Source organism: Leucopleurus acutus (genome assembly GCF_964270905.1).
Source record: "Leucopleurus acutus genome assembly, chromosome: 1".
Lineage (NCBI taxonomy): Eukaryota > Metazoa > Chordata > Mammalia > Artiodactyla > Delphinidae > Leucopleurus > Leucopleurus acutus.
Genome location: NC_139142.1, coordinates 65,514,463 through 65,531,669, shown reverse-complemented (window position 1 = coordinate 65,531,669; position 17,207 = coordinate 65,514,463). Strand labels below are relative to the sequence as shown.

General features: G+C 39.0%; 1 protein-coding gene across 1 annotated transcript in view; it reads left to right on the top strand.

Moving 5' to 3' along the window:
- Positions 1-17,207, top strand: part of AKAP6 (A-kinase anchoring protein 6) — a gene marked incomplete at its 3' end in the record, with an annotated part of 361,949 nt that overhangs the window by 131,083 nt on the left and 213,659 nt on the right. Inside the window, exons 5-6 of the mRNA XM_082853308.1 lie at positions 15,613-15,709; positions 16,827-16,990. Coding sequence (XP_082709434.1) covers positions 15,613-15,709; positions 16,827-16,990 — 261 coding nt within the window. The remainder of the gene's footprint in view (positions 1-15,612; positions 15,710-16,826; positions 16,991-17,207) is intronic.

Sequence of the window (17,207 nt, the reverse complement as noted above, 5' to 3'; positions counted from 1 at the left end):
ATTTTGAGGTTGATGCCTGGGGAGAGGAGGCTCATCTTGGACATGTGAAAGTCCTGGACCACATTCTTTTGCTCATATAACTTATTCTGTGCATCTAGGAGACAAATAGTGTTGTCTTCCCTTTTCAGTTAAAAAGGATCCCTGAACTGTTCCAAGCACCTGGGAACATACATTTTGCCTGACTAGATTTTGAGACTCTTGTTCCCATCATTTTAAAAATTGCTGTCGGAGATTGGTTCAAGGTGGTGGAGTAGAAGGATGTGCACTAACTCCCTCTTGCGAGAGCACCGGAATCACAACTAACAGCTGAACAATCATCAACAGGAAGACACTGGAACTCACCAAAAAAGATACCCCACATCCAAAGACAAAGGAGAAGCCACAGTGAGACGGTAGGAGGGGCGCAATCACAATAAAATAAAATCCCATAACTGCTGGGTGGGTGACTCACAAACTGGAGAACACTTATGCCACAGAAGTCCACCCACTGGAGTGAAGGTTCTGAGCCCCACATCAGGCTTCCCAACCTGGGGGTCCGGCAACAGGAGGAAGAATTCCTAGAGAATCAGACTTTGAAGGATAGTGGGATTTGATTACAGGACTTCTACAGGACTGGGGGAAACAGAGACTCCACTCTTGGAGGGCATACACCAAGTAGTGTGTGCATTGGGACCCAGGGGAAGGAGCAGTGACCCCAGAGGAGACTGAACCAGCCCTACCTGCTAGTGTTGGAGGGTCTCCTGCAGAGGCGGGGGGTGGCTGTGGCTCACTGTGAGGACAAGGATACTGGCAATGGAAGTTCTGGGAAGTACTCCTTGGCATGAGCCCTCCCAGAGTCTGCCATTAGCCCCACCAAAGAGTTGGGTAGCCTCCAGCGTTGGGTCGCCTCAAGCCAAACAACTAACATGGAGGGAACCCAGCCCCACCCATCAGCAGAGAAGCAGATTAAAGTTTTACTGAACTCTGCCCACCAGAGCAACACCCAGCTCTACCCACCACCAGTCCCTTCCATCAGGAAACTTGCACAAGCCTCTTAGATAGATAGCCTCATCCACAAGAGGGCAGACAGCAGAAGCAAGAACTACAATCCGGCAACCTGTGGAACAAAAACCACATTCACAGAAAGATAGACAAGATGAAAAGGCAGAGGGCTATGTACCAGATGAAGGAACAAGATAAAACCCCAGAAAAACAACTAAATGAAGTGGAGATAGGAAACCTTCCAGAAAAAGAATTCAGAATAATGATAGTGAAAATGATCCAGCACCTTGGAAAAAGAATAGAGGCAAAGATCGAGAGGATGCAAGAAATGTTTAACACAGACCTAGAAGAATTAAAAAAGAAACCCTAGAAGAATTAAAGAGCAAACAAACAGAGATGAACAGTACATTAACTGAAATGAAAAATACAGTAGAAGGAATTAATAGCAGAAAAACTGAGGCAGAAGAACGGATAAGTGACCTGGAAGACAGAATGGTGGAATTCACTGCCACAAAACAGAATAAAGAAAAAAGAATGAAAAGAAATTAAGACAGCCTAAGAGACTTCTGGGGCAAAAATAAATGCAACAACATTCGCACAATAGGGGTCCCAGAAGGAGAAGAGAGAGAGAAAGGACCCAAGAAAATATTTGAAGAGATTATAGTTGAAAACTTCCCAAACAAGGGAAGGGAAATAGCCACCCAAGTCCAGGAAGCACAAAGAGTCCCAGGCAGGATAAATCCAAGGAGAAACATACCGAGACACATAGTAATCAAATTGACAAAAATTAAAGACAAAGAAAAATTAATGAAAGCAACAAGGGTAAAACGACGAATAACATACAAGGGAACTCCCATAAGGTTAACAGCTGATTTCTCAGCAGAAACTCTACAAGCCAGAAGAGAGAGGCATGATATATTTGAAGTGAAGAAAGGGAAGAACCTGCAACCAAGATTACTCTACCCGGCAAGGATCTCATTGAGATTCGACGGAGAAATCAAAAGTTTTACAGACAAGCAAAAGCTAAGAGATTTCAGCAACACCAAACCAACTCTACAACAAATGCTAAAGGAACTTCTCTAAGTGGGAAACACAAAAAAAAGAAAAGGACCTACAAAAACAAACCCAAAACAAGTAAGAAAATGGTAATAGGAACATACATATTGATAATTACCTTAAACATGAATGGATTAAATGCTCCAACCAAAAGACACAGGCTCGCTGAATGGATACAAAAACAAGACCCATATATATGCTGTCTACAAGGGACCTAGGGACACATACAGACTGAAAGTGAGGGGATGGAAAAAGTTATTCCATGCAAATGGAAATCAAGGGAAAGCTGGAGTAGCATTACTCATATTAGATAAAACAGACTTTAAAATAAAGAATGTTACAAGAGACAAGGAAGGACACTACATAATGATCAAGGGATAAATCTAAGAAGAAGATATAACAATTATATATGCACCCAACATAGGAATACCTCAATACATAAGGCAACTGCTAACAGCTATAAGAGAGGAAATCGACAGTAACACAATAACAGTGGAGGACTTTAACAGCTCACTTACACCAATGGACAGATCATCCAGACAGAAAATTAATAACGAAGCACAAGCTTTAAATGACACATTAAACAAGATGAACTTTATTGATATTTATAGGGCATTCCATCTAAAAACAGAAGATTAATCTTTCTTCTCAAGTGCAAACAGAACATTCTCCAGGATAGATCACATCTTGGGTCACAAATCAAGCCCTAGTAAATTTAAGAAAGTTGAAATCATATCAAGCATCTTTTCTGACCACAACACTATGAGATTAGAAATCAATTACAGGGAAAAAAAAACGTAAAAAACACAAACACATGGAGGCTAAACAATATGTTATTACATAACCAAGAGATTGCTGAAGAAATCAAAGAGGAAATAAAAAAATGTCTAGAGACAAATGACAAAACATGACGATCCAAAACCTATGGGAAGCAGCAAAAGCAGTTCTAAGAGGGAAGCTTATAGCAATACAAGCCTACCTCAAGAAACAAGAAAAATCTCAAATAAACAATCTAACCTTACACCTAAAGGAACTAGAGAAAGAAGAACAAACTAAAGCAAAGTTAGTAGAAGGAAAGAAATCATAAAGATCAGAGCAGAAATAAATGAAATAGAAACAAAGAAAACAATAGCAAAGAACAATAAAACAAAAAGCTGGTTCTTTGAGAAGATAAACAAAATTGATAAACCATTAGCCAGAGTCATCAAGAAAAAGAGGGAGAGGACTCAAATCAATAAAATTAGGAATGAAAAAGGAGACGTTACAACAGACACAGCAGAAATACAAAACATCCTAAGAGACTACTACAAGCAACTCTATGCCAATAAAATGGAAAACCTGGAAGAAATGGACAAATTGTTAGAAAGGGGGAACCTTCCAAGACTGAACCAGGAAGAAACAGAAAATATGAACAGACCAACCACAAGTAATGAAATGGAAACTGTGATTAAAAATCTTCCAACAAACAAAAGTCCAGGACCAGATGGCTTCACAGGTGAATTCTATCAAACATTTAGAGAAGAGCTAACACCCATCCTTCTCAAACTCTTCCAAAAAATTGTAGGGGAAGGAACACTCCCAAACTTATTCTATGAGGCCACCATCACCCTGATACCAAAACCAGACAAAGATACTACAAAAAAAGAAAATTAAAGACCAATATCACTGATGAATATAGATGCAAAAGTCCTCAACAAAATAGCAGGAAACAGAATCCAATAACACATGAAAAGAATCATACACCATGATCAAGTGGGATTTATCCTAGGGATGCAAGGATTCTTCAATATACACAGTTCACTTAATGTGATAAACCATATTAACAATTTGATCATCTCAATAGATGCAGAAAGACCTTTTGACAAAATTCAACACCCATTTATGATTAAAACGCTCCAGAAAGTGGGCATACAGAGAACCTCCCTCAACCTAATAAAGGCCATATACAACAAACTCACAGCAAACATCATTCTCAATGGTGAAAAACTGAAACCATTTCCTCTAAGATCAGGAATAAGAGAAGGATGTCTACTCTCACCACTGTTATGCAACATAGTTTTGGAAGTCCTAGCCACAGCAATCAGAGAAGAAAAAGAAATAAAAGTATACAAATTGGAAAAGAAGAAGTAAAACTGCCACTGTTTGCAGATGACATGATACTATACATAGAGAATCCTAAAGATGCTACCAGAAAACTACTAGAGCTAATCAATGAATTTGGTGAACTAGCAGGATACAAAATTAACGCACAGAAATCTCTTGCATTCCTATACGCTAATGATGAAAAATCTGAAAGAGAAATTAAGGAAACACTGCCATTTACTGTTGCAACAAAAAGAATAAAATACCTAGGAATAAACCTACTTAAGGAGACAAAAGACCTGTATGCAAAAAACTATAAGACACTGGTGAAAGAAATTAAAGATGATAGAAACAGATGGAGAGGTATGCCATGTTCTTGGATTGGAAGAATCAATATTGTGAAAATGACTGTATTACCCAAAGCAGTCTACAGATTCAATGCAATCCCTATCAAATTACCAATGGCATTTTTCACAGAACTAGAACAAAAAATCTTAAAATTTGTATGGAGACACAAAAGACCCTGAATAGCCAAAGCTGTCTTTAGGGAAAAAAAAACGGAGCTGGAGGAATCAGACTCCCTGACTTCAGACTATACTACAAAGCTACAGTAATCAAGACAATATGGTACTGGTACAAAAACAGAAATATAGATCAATGGAACAGGATAGAAAGTCCAGATATAAACCCACGCACCTATGGTCACCTAATCTGTGACAAAGGAGGCAAGGATATACAATGGAGAAAAGACAGTCTCCTCAATAAGTGGTGCTGGGAAACCTGGACAGCTACATGTAAAAGAATGAAATTAGAACACTCCCTAACACCATACACAAAAGTAAACTCAAAATGGATTCAGGACCTAAATGTAAGACCGGACACTATAAAACACTTAGGGGAAAACACAGTAAGAACACTCTTTGACATAAATCACAGCAAGATCTTTTTCAGTCCACCTCCTAGAGTAATGGGAATAAAAACAAAAATAAACCAATGAGACCTAATGAAACTTAAAAGCTTTTGCAAAGCAAAGGAAACTACAAACAAGACAAAAGGACAACCCTCAGAATGTGAGAAAATATTTGCAAATGTATCAACTGACAAAGGTTTAATCTCCAAAATATATAAACAGCTCATGCAGCTCAATATTAAAAAAACAAACAACCCAATGAAAAAATGGGCAGAAGACATAAGTAGACATTTCTTCAAAGAAGACATACAGGTAGCCAAGAAGCACATGAAAACGTGCTCAACATCACTAATTATTAGAGAAATGCTAATCAAAACTACAGTGAGGTATCAGCTCACACCAGTTAGGATGGGCATCATCAGAAAATCTACAAACAGCAAATGCTGGAGAGAGTATGCAGTAAAGGGAACCCTCTTGCACTGTTGGTGGGAATGTAAATTGATACAACCACCATGGAGAACAGTGTGGAGGTTCCTTAAAAAACTAAAAATAGATTTACCTTATAACCCAGCAATCCCACTCCTGGGCATATACCCTGAGAAAACCATAATTCAAAAAGATGCATTCACCCCAATATTCATTGCAGCACTATTTATAGTAGCCAGGTCATGGAAGCAACCTAAATGCCCATCGACAGACAAGTGGATAAAGAAGATGTGCTTCATACATACAATTGAATATTACGTAGCCATAAAAAGGAACAAAATTGGGTCATTTGTAGAGACGTGGATAGATCTAGCGACTGTCGTACGGAGTGAAGTAAGTCAGAAAGAGAAATACAAATATCGTATATTAACGCACATATGTGGAGCCTAGAAAAATGGTACAGATGAACCAGTTTGCAGGGCAGAAATAGAGACACCGATGTAGAGGACAAACGTATGGACACCGGGGTGGGGGGAAAGTGGTGGTGGTGTGATGAATTGGGAGATTGGGATTGACATGTATACACTAATATGCATAAAATGGATAACTAATAAGAACCTGCTGTATAAAGAAATAAATTAAATAAAATAATTTTAAAAAGATAAACATTGCTGTCACCCAGACATTTTACCGATTTATTACTTTATTCTTTTTCTTTAGAATGTGATGACTGTTTTAAAGTAGAATGACAGAGAAATACTGGATTTATTGAGCACTTGCTATTTAGGGCGGTGGCATGCTAAGCACTGAAGAGACAGTTTGCAGACTGCCTTGTACTATAGGGTTTATGCACGATCGAAGGACACCATGTATGGACAAGAGCCAGTGTGTGACCTAACTCACTTGAGCCAGGATGCTGTCACCCACTATATGTCTCCCTGTATAGACCCATGTGCAGATCTTACTTATCTACTGTGTTACATGGAATTTTGGAATCTTGAAGCAATTCACCTGGCACAAATTATATTAAGATAAAAGTTTCAGGCCTGAAACAGATCTTTACTCTAGCCAGAAAAATGCCTGTCGTATCTACTGAAGGTTGTTGTGAAGATCGCATAAACCTGTTGTAAGTGAGGATGCTTTGTTCATTTTGAGGGAGTTGTGCGCACCCCTCAGAGACCCTGAGAACAGGTGGTGTGAGAATCTCGGGTGTTCCTAGAGAGGTTGAATCACTCCCCACCTACCCTGCCCTAATGATTCACCTGTGACTGTCACCTCCTTGAGGGACTGCTTGTGTCTTTTTGGTGTCTGCTCTGACACCCTGCCCTGCACATGCATAGTAAGTACTAAACAAATCTGTTAAATGAATAAATGAGCACTTGTAAAAACAGTGTTACAACCATTACAGCAGCAAATTATAGCTAATATTATAAATCATCAAACAATAACTGAGAATGTCTGCAAGGTAAATTATTTCCTCTACAGTTTCCAAATTAAAATGCACTCTGGTCACAGAGCTTTCTGGGTATTGTCTGGTATATTTGTGACAAGAAAAACACCTATAGAGGGAAAAAAAAAAAAAAACACCTATAGAGGCACTCTGGTCACAGAGCTTTCTGGGTATTGTCTGGTATATTTGTGACAAGAAAAACACCTATAGAGGGAAAAAATAGGATAGTTTCTTCTGCTTTCAGGGTGTAATTCATCCCCTTTGGCAAAAAACACAAGGAAAATAAAATGTTAACTCAGATATTAGAAAGGTTAAAATTCCACAGGTTAACATTACTATTTCAAAAGATGAAGACTGTATGACTACACAGGATGTTAATGACTTGACATTACGAAATTTATTAAATTTATTTTTAAAGCAATTTGGTTCCCCCTCTCAAATGCATGAAGCATCTGGGAGTTGGAATAGATCTTCCCCAGGCTGCCAAACAAATTTTTAATGAAACTGGAGTCCTTCAGGGATTGTCCTAAATCCACATAATATTCTTAGGTCTTGATGTTTGCACTGGGACCTGTATATTAACAGATGTACGTGTGAATAATATACTTATATCCATCCATCACCTTGGTGACTCCACATCTGTAGGGGCTGCTGCACATCAATTATTCCACCACAGGAGGTAGAGAGCTATTTGGGCCAGCATTGACCTCTTTTTCAATTAGGGCCTCAGAGCAGTGTGTTCTGGAAGTGACATGGTCCCTTTAGACAGAACCTCTGCAAATCCATTTGGCCTAATGTGGCCATGCTAGGAAGTCAATGTGATTACCTGTGCCAGGTGTGGAGGTAGCATGCAGAAAAGCAAATGAAAATTTGGTCACTAAGAGGCACCATCAACATTCAGGATCTCTCCCATCTATCTAATCCTTGAATAAGATATTAGCAAGTCTATCAAAAAAAGAATGCCAGCCTTAGTAAAATATATTTACCTTCCCCCAAAAAATGCAGCTGCTTGTTTGAAAGAAATTGTGATTTGGTTGAGGAGCTAAATTCACTTTCGAATGCTTGGAAATGTTTTTATTATCTGCGGTTTCAGGAAAAAAAATGTTTCCTCAGGAAGAACAAGGGTTTTTGTCTTTACATCTTAGTGCCTTTTTTAAAAAAAGGAAAACAGTGTTTTTATAATGCTTATCTTTTTGTTCATGAACTTGGAACATCTTTCTCAAGAGTACATAGTGCTTTCAATTTTTTAAAGCTTCTGATATTATACGTGGTGGTGTGTTGCATATTGTCGTAACCAATAAATCAATGACAAATGTAGCCACTTCATTTTGTTGGGGAGATATATAATTGTGGTGGTGGCTGACCATTTATTTAATTATGTGGTAAGTACCATATGATGAGAGGGTAAAGTTAAATTGATGATTTGGGTTATCTCAGCCAGGGTACAGTTTACATGGCAATTACACCGGGATCATCTAAGTGTAATTGGCAAGTAATTCGGTAAGCGAAGGAACATGACAGCTCATTTACATGGCGTTCAATGAGTAAAATTTGGGGACATTTATCAACCACCTCCAAGTGAAGAGTGATTGCACCAATATAGCCCAAAATACTATAGGCAGCATTTTGAAAGCTTCGTGGAAGGTTTTTGGTACGAATCTTCATTCATTTGCTCCTTGAACATTTATTAGGTGTGTGCTGTGTGCCAGGCACTGTCCTAGGCATTGAAGATACAAGCACAAATGAAGAGTGAAGTTCTACTTTCAACTCATGGGTGGGAAGCAGACCCATCATCAGTAGTTATACAACAGTGTAGTAAGTAGAGGTTCGAGCTCTGCAGTCACTGTGGATGCTGAGGAGGGGAAACCAGGAGGCTGGAAGATGGTCAGGGAAAACTTGCTAGCAAGGGTGATACCTGGGATGAATTTTAAAGGATGAGCAGGGCCGAGCCAGGGGAGAGGAAAAAGGACTTTTCAGGCAGAGGTGCAAGCAAGAGCAGAATCTTAGAGGACCAAGATGACTGATGTGAGCTGGTACATTTCAAGGCAGACCTGGGACCCAAGAGGCAGCCTTGAGTGGGATCCCAGAGACTCTGTAGGTCATGCCGGAGGCTGGACCTTATCCTGCAACCTGGGGAAGACATCAGAGGCATTTAACAAGAGTTGTTTTGTAGACAGAACATTCTGTGTAATAAAATGTTTTTATTGAGCTATTACAATATGCCAGGCTCTGTTCTACAGGTATCAAGGCATTTCATCCTCACAGCAACCCCATGAGATAGGCACTGACATATCCCCCTTTTTACCTTTGAAGAAACTGAGTACTAAGAGATTGCCCCGAGCTACACAGGGGGTGATGGAGGAGCCAGGATTTGAACCCAGACTTGTCCAGCTCCAGAGCCCATGCTTGTCCCCAGCACCCACACCATGTCATTAGTCCCCTTGATATAATCAACTGCAGCCTCCTGTTTTTAAGATACGCATTCCCCACCTCCTGTCCCCGCCGCTAGACTGTGAGCTCTATGAGGCCAGGAACTATATTTATCTTGCTCACAGCCACATCCCTCAAGCTTAGGATGATTGCCTGCACCTTCATAGGCATGCCACAAATAAAGAAAAAAATGTAGTTTTGAGGGGGTCATGACTGGAGGCTGTTGAAGTCAGCCTGGCAAGGGATGATGATGAGGGCCTGAATCTAAGGCAGTGTTAGTCGATACAGAGAGGTGAGGATAGAGAAATAAATTGTCAGGGCTTGGTGATTGACTGGACGTGTGGATTTTGTTGGCATATCCTCACAGTGTTTCTGATCTCCAACTCCTACGCTGGAGAGATGACTTGGCAAAAGAATCCGAAGCTGAGGGAAGCTTGTGCTCCTATTCACAGAGCTCTCAAATTCCTGAGAAGAAACGTTGCGGACTCAGGATGAGAAGTTAGAAGAAACTTCCCTGGAGATAGTTAAAAATAGAATGAACACATCTGCCTGGGATGTGGAGGGACAGAGCTGCCCTAGGGTAGATGAATAGTTAGACGGCCTTTGGGATTTTTCCTGCTTTGAAAATTTTCTGCTTTAGAATAAAAATTCTCCTGAGCCACCTGTGCTTAACTGTGTGGCTTAAAGATAAAATCGAAGTGTCCAAGAAATGGAAAATATTGAGTCCAAATGCCTGGATTGTAGATAAAGAAACAGAAACCCAGAAGGGTTAGATGACTTGTCCAAGGGCACACAAAAGGAAGACTCAGATCACTGGTCTCTCAGTCCCCTGCTCTCTGGACTCTCAGAGAGCAGCATCTGTGTTTGGGTGCCCCCCTGTGCTGGGTGGTGGCCCAAAAGCAAAGAGAACCTGGTATCTGTACTTGAGGAGTTCAGAGAGCCTCAACAGTAAGTGCCACAAAGTACCACTTGCTACACAGAACAGTTGGAAAATAGAGAAAATGAATTTAAAAAGTCTATAATGAGTTTTCTTTAGCCCCAAGCATTTAGCATTGCCAAGCACTGCTTCAATGCTTTACAATCATTGTCTCTAATTCTTACAACTTGGAAGTTAGATAGTATTACTTGTCATTTTGTGTTTCAGAAAGCTAAAGCCCTGAGAATTCATTCCATAAGACCAGGCTACGTTAACTCTAAGTCCTACCCTGCACAAGTGGTGTTAAACATTTTGTTGCATTTCCCTATAGTCTTTTTCTACACACTGGGACTATCCATTTACATAGTTACAGTTTAATCATGGATACAATTTGAACTTTCATTTTTTGGCTTGTAATGTGTTCTCCCTATTTTTCATGTGATTTCGTAGTCTTCATTTTAATGGCTGTATAATGTCTTATCAAATTTTTTGGAGGTTCTTAAACAAAAATATTTACTCATGAAAATCTTTCCATTTTTGGCACATGTGGCATTTGGAAGGTATATTTTATATTTTGAGGACCATCTGACCATCCTCTATGGATGGCATTGGGCAGAGCAGGAGAGAAACTGCCAGGCTGTGCACAGAGGATCATGACTTTCTTCCCCACCAAGAGCCCCTCTGGGAATGCAGGATGGTGCTGGGCACAGCTCAGATGGAGCCCGGGTGGAGACGGCCTAAGGCAGATAGCAGGTGACTTTTCAAGCCTCTGCTTTTCTGACTGAACACACGTTCCTCCTCCTGCCCTTGTGAAAAAGCAAGTTTTCATTTTCTTAGGGTAGTAAAAATCTTTTGTGTGAAGAAAATGTGTCATCAAGTGTCTTATTCATCAGCATATATAGCATCTCTTTAAAATGACAGTGGGAGTAAAAGTTCATCAGTTCAATATGTCTTTCACATTTGGAGACTCCTGACTAATAAACCTCTGGTATTTATCATCAGAACAGCCAAAGAACTAAAATCTGACACATGCTGTTCTCACGCACTGAGAAAAACTTAAAAAGACAGAAGATTTTCTCCATTTTTCCTTCTTCCATTCATTTAGAAGAAAAAACATACCTTTTTTTAATTTAAAAAAAATATGAGCATACAGAAACATCTGGCCTCCATTACCATAGCAGCCTCCTAAATGGCCTCCTTGTCTGCCCTTCTAAAGTCAACTCTGTATAAAAGCCAGAAAGATGTTTCTAGAACACAGAACTGTACCACCGGTCACCCTCCCATGTTGTTGACCTCTTCTTCCATGACTCTTATGGCTCTTGGAGTTAAATGCCATGTGTAGCTGCAGCTCCCACATCCCCCTGCTTCCACCTTGTCCCAGCCATACCAAGCTGCTTCTGGCTCCTCTATTCCTGCTGCAGTAAAGCGTGTCTCCAGCCCCACATGCAAATCAATCCTTTCTTCCCAAGCTCCCTGCCAGCCTCTGCAGAACCTGGTTCCCAGCTTGAGCTCCCACAGCACCTATCTAGCACTATCACACTCATACGGAATATAGCCTACAATCTTATTTTTACTTGGCCTGCGTGATACTTTAATTAAAAGAAGTTAAATCTCATTGGGCATGCATATCACTGTTGAGTTTAAGGCCCTGCCACTCTCTGTTATACATCAAACCCCAATTACATATTTATTCTGTGCTGGGTCATATAAGGCTACTTGCTTTTGATCTGTTTTACCCAACAGACTATAAGCGGTGTGTGCTGGAATTGGGTATTGTTAATTTTTGTGTCTATAGGCCTGGCAGAGACTGCTCAATAAATATCTGTTGTATTAATTTATGCTTTTTTTAAAAGCATATATTATGTCGGGAGAGATGCAGTAACTCTTTTTGGCCTCTCTGTTCACAAACATTATAAAATTCTTGGACCTCAGTGGACCTGGCAGACACTAACAGTATTCCATGGGGATGGCAGAAAGTCTATGTTCATGATGTGATTCTGCTAAAACCTAGACATTTTGGATCTTTAAGCTTCTGAATATGATTATGGTCTTTCCCACTATTTCCTGTACCAGGAGATTCATATCAATTCTTATGATCCCTCATGAGTAGCTATCTTCATGTTTGTCATAGTTTTGTGCATCAAGGTGTACATTTCCTTGGTTTCATTTCATATCCACATGATCTCCATACTTCCATCAAACTGGGATCTTCAGAAATTTGAATGGAATAGGATAAGATATAGTTTTTTATCTACTTAGTAAGGTGTGATCATGATTAAAGTACAGTCTGTGTGCTTACCTGAATTTGGATCCTGACAAGGAGTAATGTACCCATATCTATAGATGTTGGTGAGGCTAGGAATACCCATTGGTCAACCTGTGAAGTATCATCTTTTTGATAATCTAGTCCTTTGTCTCAGCCACTGTATTTTTCATTTCCTTAGTTATTCTCATCTAGATGTTCAGTTTCATGCTGCTGTAAAGACACAAAAAAGATGGGGTGTCTCACAGGTCCCAGATTACTCGTATTTATGGAATTTCACATAATCATCAATGATGTAGGTCTGTGGTGCCTGTCTATGGCCATGTTGTTGCCGTAAATTAAATCTGCAGAGAATGCCCTGCATTTTCAGGGAGTGCTGTGGATGTTGCAAAGGGACTATATACCATAAGGCATTGCTGAGGAAACCTGTTAGTAGCACAAGAATGGAGATGTGTCCAGGTATCAAGTTCAAAAAAAAAGAAAAGAAAAGAAAAACTCTTTCGCCTAAGCTTCCTTCCCTAGGGAAGAAGTGGGGGCAGAATGGGGAGAGTTTATTACAGAATCCTATAGCAGCCAGAAATTTCATTGACAATGTTGTTAATGTGCCTGCTTGCCTGCCTTCTCAGAGGCCCATTGTGAATTCCTTACTTGATATTATTAATGGTCAATGGATGCACCTGAAAATTAAGCAATATTGTACCATTTGGGTAATAGTTACAGTAAATGGTTCTTTCCTATAGCATAAAGCTTATCTTTTTTTAATAATGAATACTTCATCTTTTCCAATGTCCTAATCAAATGCTTCCACATCATCTTGAGGCAGAACCAGATCCAGCTGCATCTATTCTATGCTATTGGCTTCAATTATGTCAAATTGTCCAACCTACCCACAGGTCCTAAGGTTCTCTTTTGCTGAGACATAGGCCTGATGCACGTCTTTGGAAGCTCATGATTACCAACTATTCAGCACTAGTCTGTTGTAAGTAAACAGAGAATACTAGGCTAATTTTACAGTTATGAGGAAATCTCTAGAATAGATTTCTTCCTCAATGTTGGCATTCTAGGGTTGATCTCAAGTATTTTTCTTTTCCATGTCCCTTCTCCCTGAAACACAAACATGTACCTCAATCTGCATGGCATTCCTTCAGAGTTGATGATTTCCACTGCAGTGGCAAAAAGTAAATTACAGTCGTGTTTTGGCTATAAATAATAATTATTTAATTTTTAATAGCTATTATATCGTTTGGATTGACCAGAAGCATCAGGCTTCTGATATATTGCCATACTTTATTTTATTCAACCAAATACCTGTAGCTGAAAGAGGGCAATACAAGAAATAGTGAACAACCCTTGGGGAAACCAGCAAGTCTCTTTCTGCCATATTATGCTGAAACTTTACTGTTTCTTATGCTTCTAGTAAGATGAAATGATTCATCATTTTGGAGTCATTTTTTTTAGTCAAGATTCTTATCTTTATACTTCAAGTTCTGATCTGCCTGTCCCTATCTCCTTCATTTTCAGCTTATTTTGACTGTTGTGCTTTTCCTTTTGAGCTTTAAAAGACCCCTTTTTTCCACTAAGAAAAAGACTCACCAATGAACATCCAAGGTGATGGAGGATGCCCTTTGATGTGCAGGGGCCATGCCTTATACCCCTTAAATTGCTATTACCCTGTCCAGTGTACAGAATAGGCATAATACATGGTTTCTGAATGAATGAATGAGTGAAAGAATGGAAAAATTAATAATTTCATAAGTTATGGTTGTTTAACCTCTTTCATCCAAATTACATTCCAACTGAGACTATCATCTTGAATTTCTGTCAAATATTCTTAATACTAAGTTCAGTGTATAGTACATGCAGCCATTGCTCAGTGAGTGTTTAGTGAGAGCAAAGTATATTGTATACTTTGGAGCCCTATTACGGAGAAGCCGAAATGTGGAACATAGTCTTTCAAAATCCATACTTTTTCAAATTAGTCAAGTCGAGGAATGGATTTTCACCCTGAAGACTAACCATTGATTCAACAGATTGGTCACTATGATTACTCTCCATTGGACCTCCTGTGTTTGGAACACCTTATAACATTCTAGAGACGGAAAAATCTTTGGAAAACCATCTGTGTTTCTTGAAATATTTAAATGGAAACCTTCCCCTTGAGAGAGTCCTATTGATCCAGTTCAGCAGATATCCACTATTCCTGCAAACATTTATTGAACACCTCGTATGTGACATGAGTTGGAAATAAATGTGAAGCTGGCGATTCTTTCAATTGTAGTTCTTTCTTGCTTATAGTTTGGTAGGCAAGTATAGGAATAAAGCAGAATTCAGTATGATAAATTCTACAATAGAAGCAGGTATAAGGGGCAGAGGAAGCCGAGAGAGGGGAGTAATTAATTCTGTGTAAGGCATAGGGAAGGCTTCCTGAAAGAAATGGCTCTGAGTTGGAATTCATCCATAACGGTCTTTGTCTTTTGGATGACTATCATGAGCAAAAAATGCCCCTGATGTACTCGACATATTCATTTATAACTCAATGTCATATTGTAAGGAATAAACTTAAAATTCAAACATTTGAAAACCATTGGACTCCTCACTACAGCACCTGAATCCACCTCAATATCCTGTGGTTTGTGTGATATCTGAGAAACAGCTGAATCAAACCCCACTATATTAATGGATTTATATATGTGCACATAAGGCTAATATAATTTATGTTGCCAATTTTTTTATGGTTTCATAAATAGTGCTATCAGTAACATTTCTAAAAAGTGACGAAATGAGCTCATATGTGCTGGTAGAAATTCAGTATATTTTATAGAACACTGCTACTCTTGATATAGCCCACGGGATGTGACTTTTCATAAAAACCTAATGAATTTCTAGATTTGTCAGCTGTTTCCAAACAGATGCACTCTGCTAACCTAATGGAAACATTCTGAGCCCAGATCCCAAATATCAATAGCTTTTAGTATTGCCAATTAGTTTGTCTATTGAGTAAATTGGACTGTGTGGCTCTTGATAAAAAGTAGCAAGTAATTTTGTAAGGATGTTTTAAGTGCCTTGCCGGACTTTGATGCTCGTATTTTTCTTTGCAGAGTTTTAAGTTGAATGTAGACAGTCATTGTGCTCTCAAGGAAGCTGTGGAGGAGGAAGGACTCCAACTTCTCGAGCTTATTGCATCTCACAAAGCAGGTAAATCCTCCTGAAATATTGCAAGTCTTTATGTCTCCAGACTATTAAGAATGAAGAAGCATTGCTGTAAATTACTGCATATATTCACTTCCTTATGTATTATTAATATTTACATTATCAGATTGACCTTCAAGATTTATAAATGTTTCATATACTGCACACAATGCTGTGATACTTGTAAGATGAAATACTGCCTCCAAATGGTCTGTTCATTTGGGGCTTGGTGTTCGCCTGAGTTTCAATTGAAATCACATTTCTGAAAACTTCACTGACATGCTTTTTGATGTAGGTGCTCTGGAAATAACATTAAGATAATGAAGGAGAATTGTGCATATAGTTATAATGCATATGCATTCAGGTACTTATAGATATCATTACAGATATAGGGCAGGCAGTCTAGAGATACCTGATTATTTCCCTTCCAATTCACACACATGAACGTTTTGCATGTTCTTTGCTGGTCATTGCATTAGCAGCGTTTTGGCCTTAGACCAATTCTTACTCCAGTATTAATGTATTTATGAGGAACAGATTATAAATAAAAAATAGTTTTGTCATTTGGTTATACTTATCCTGGTAGTAAAAGACCATAAGACAGGATGAATTACAGTTTGGCACTTGTTTTGAGCTTACCACAGCTAAATAAGAAAAGAGCAGCATTAATCTGATGTGGTAATACTAAAGACTGCTGTCTTAAATCTGGCCCATTTACTATAGTTCGGGTTGAATTAACTTTACCTACTTCCATACATTTTCTGATCATTATAAAGTCTCCACACAGATACACACAGGGCCTTTTATTTGGAATGTGAAGCTGTGGTGTTAATAATTTTTATGTATCGTGATTTTTTGTTCCATATACATTTCTTTAGTCAATATATTAAATCTAAGTCGATTCCAAACCATGCATCTACGTGGTCATCCCATTTTTGTGTCCTTATGCCTTCTGTCAAGTCAGAAATCCCCAACCTCTGTTCTGAGTGGCAGGTGATGGTAATGGTTGCTTAAAATTATGTTTATTGTTAGAAATATCCATCTAATTTGCTAAATGAAAAACAATAATGGGTAAAAGTGCAGTTAAGTTCGTAACTTGTGCTTTCCCCTCCTTTTGGAGAAGGACTAAAGGACATGCTGCGGATGATAGCAAGTCAATGGAAGGAGCTACAGAGGCAAATCAAACGGCAACACAGCTGGATTCTCAGGGCTCTGGATACCATTAAAGCTGCGATTCTGGCTACTGATGTGTCTGTGGAGGGTGAGGAAGGGACAGGAAGCCCCAAGGTAAGTGGCTTGAAGTTTGTCTTATTTTCTCTTACTTCTGTCTTCTTTTGAACTAGGCACCACTGAAGTTTTCTTTCTACTCCTAAGGCTTTTCGTTTTTACTGGGTAAACTTTATATATCTCTCTCTGTATAGGTATGTATAAACAAAATGAAATGGTTAAGTTTAAAACAATAAAAAAGCCTACAACTTTCAAGTTTTCCAGGAAGGGGTCTTTT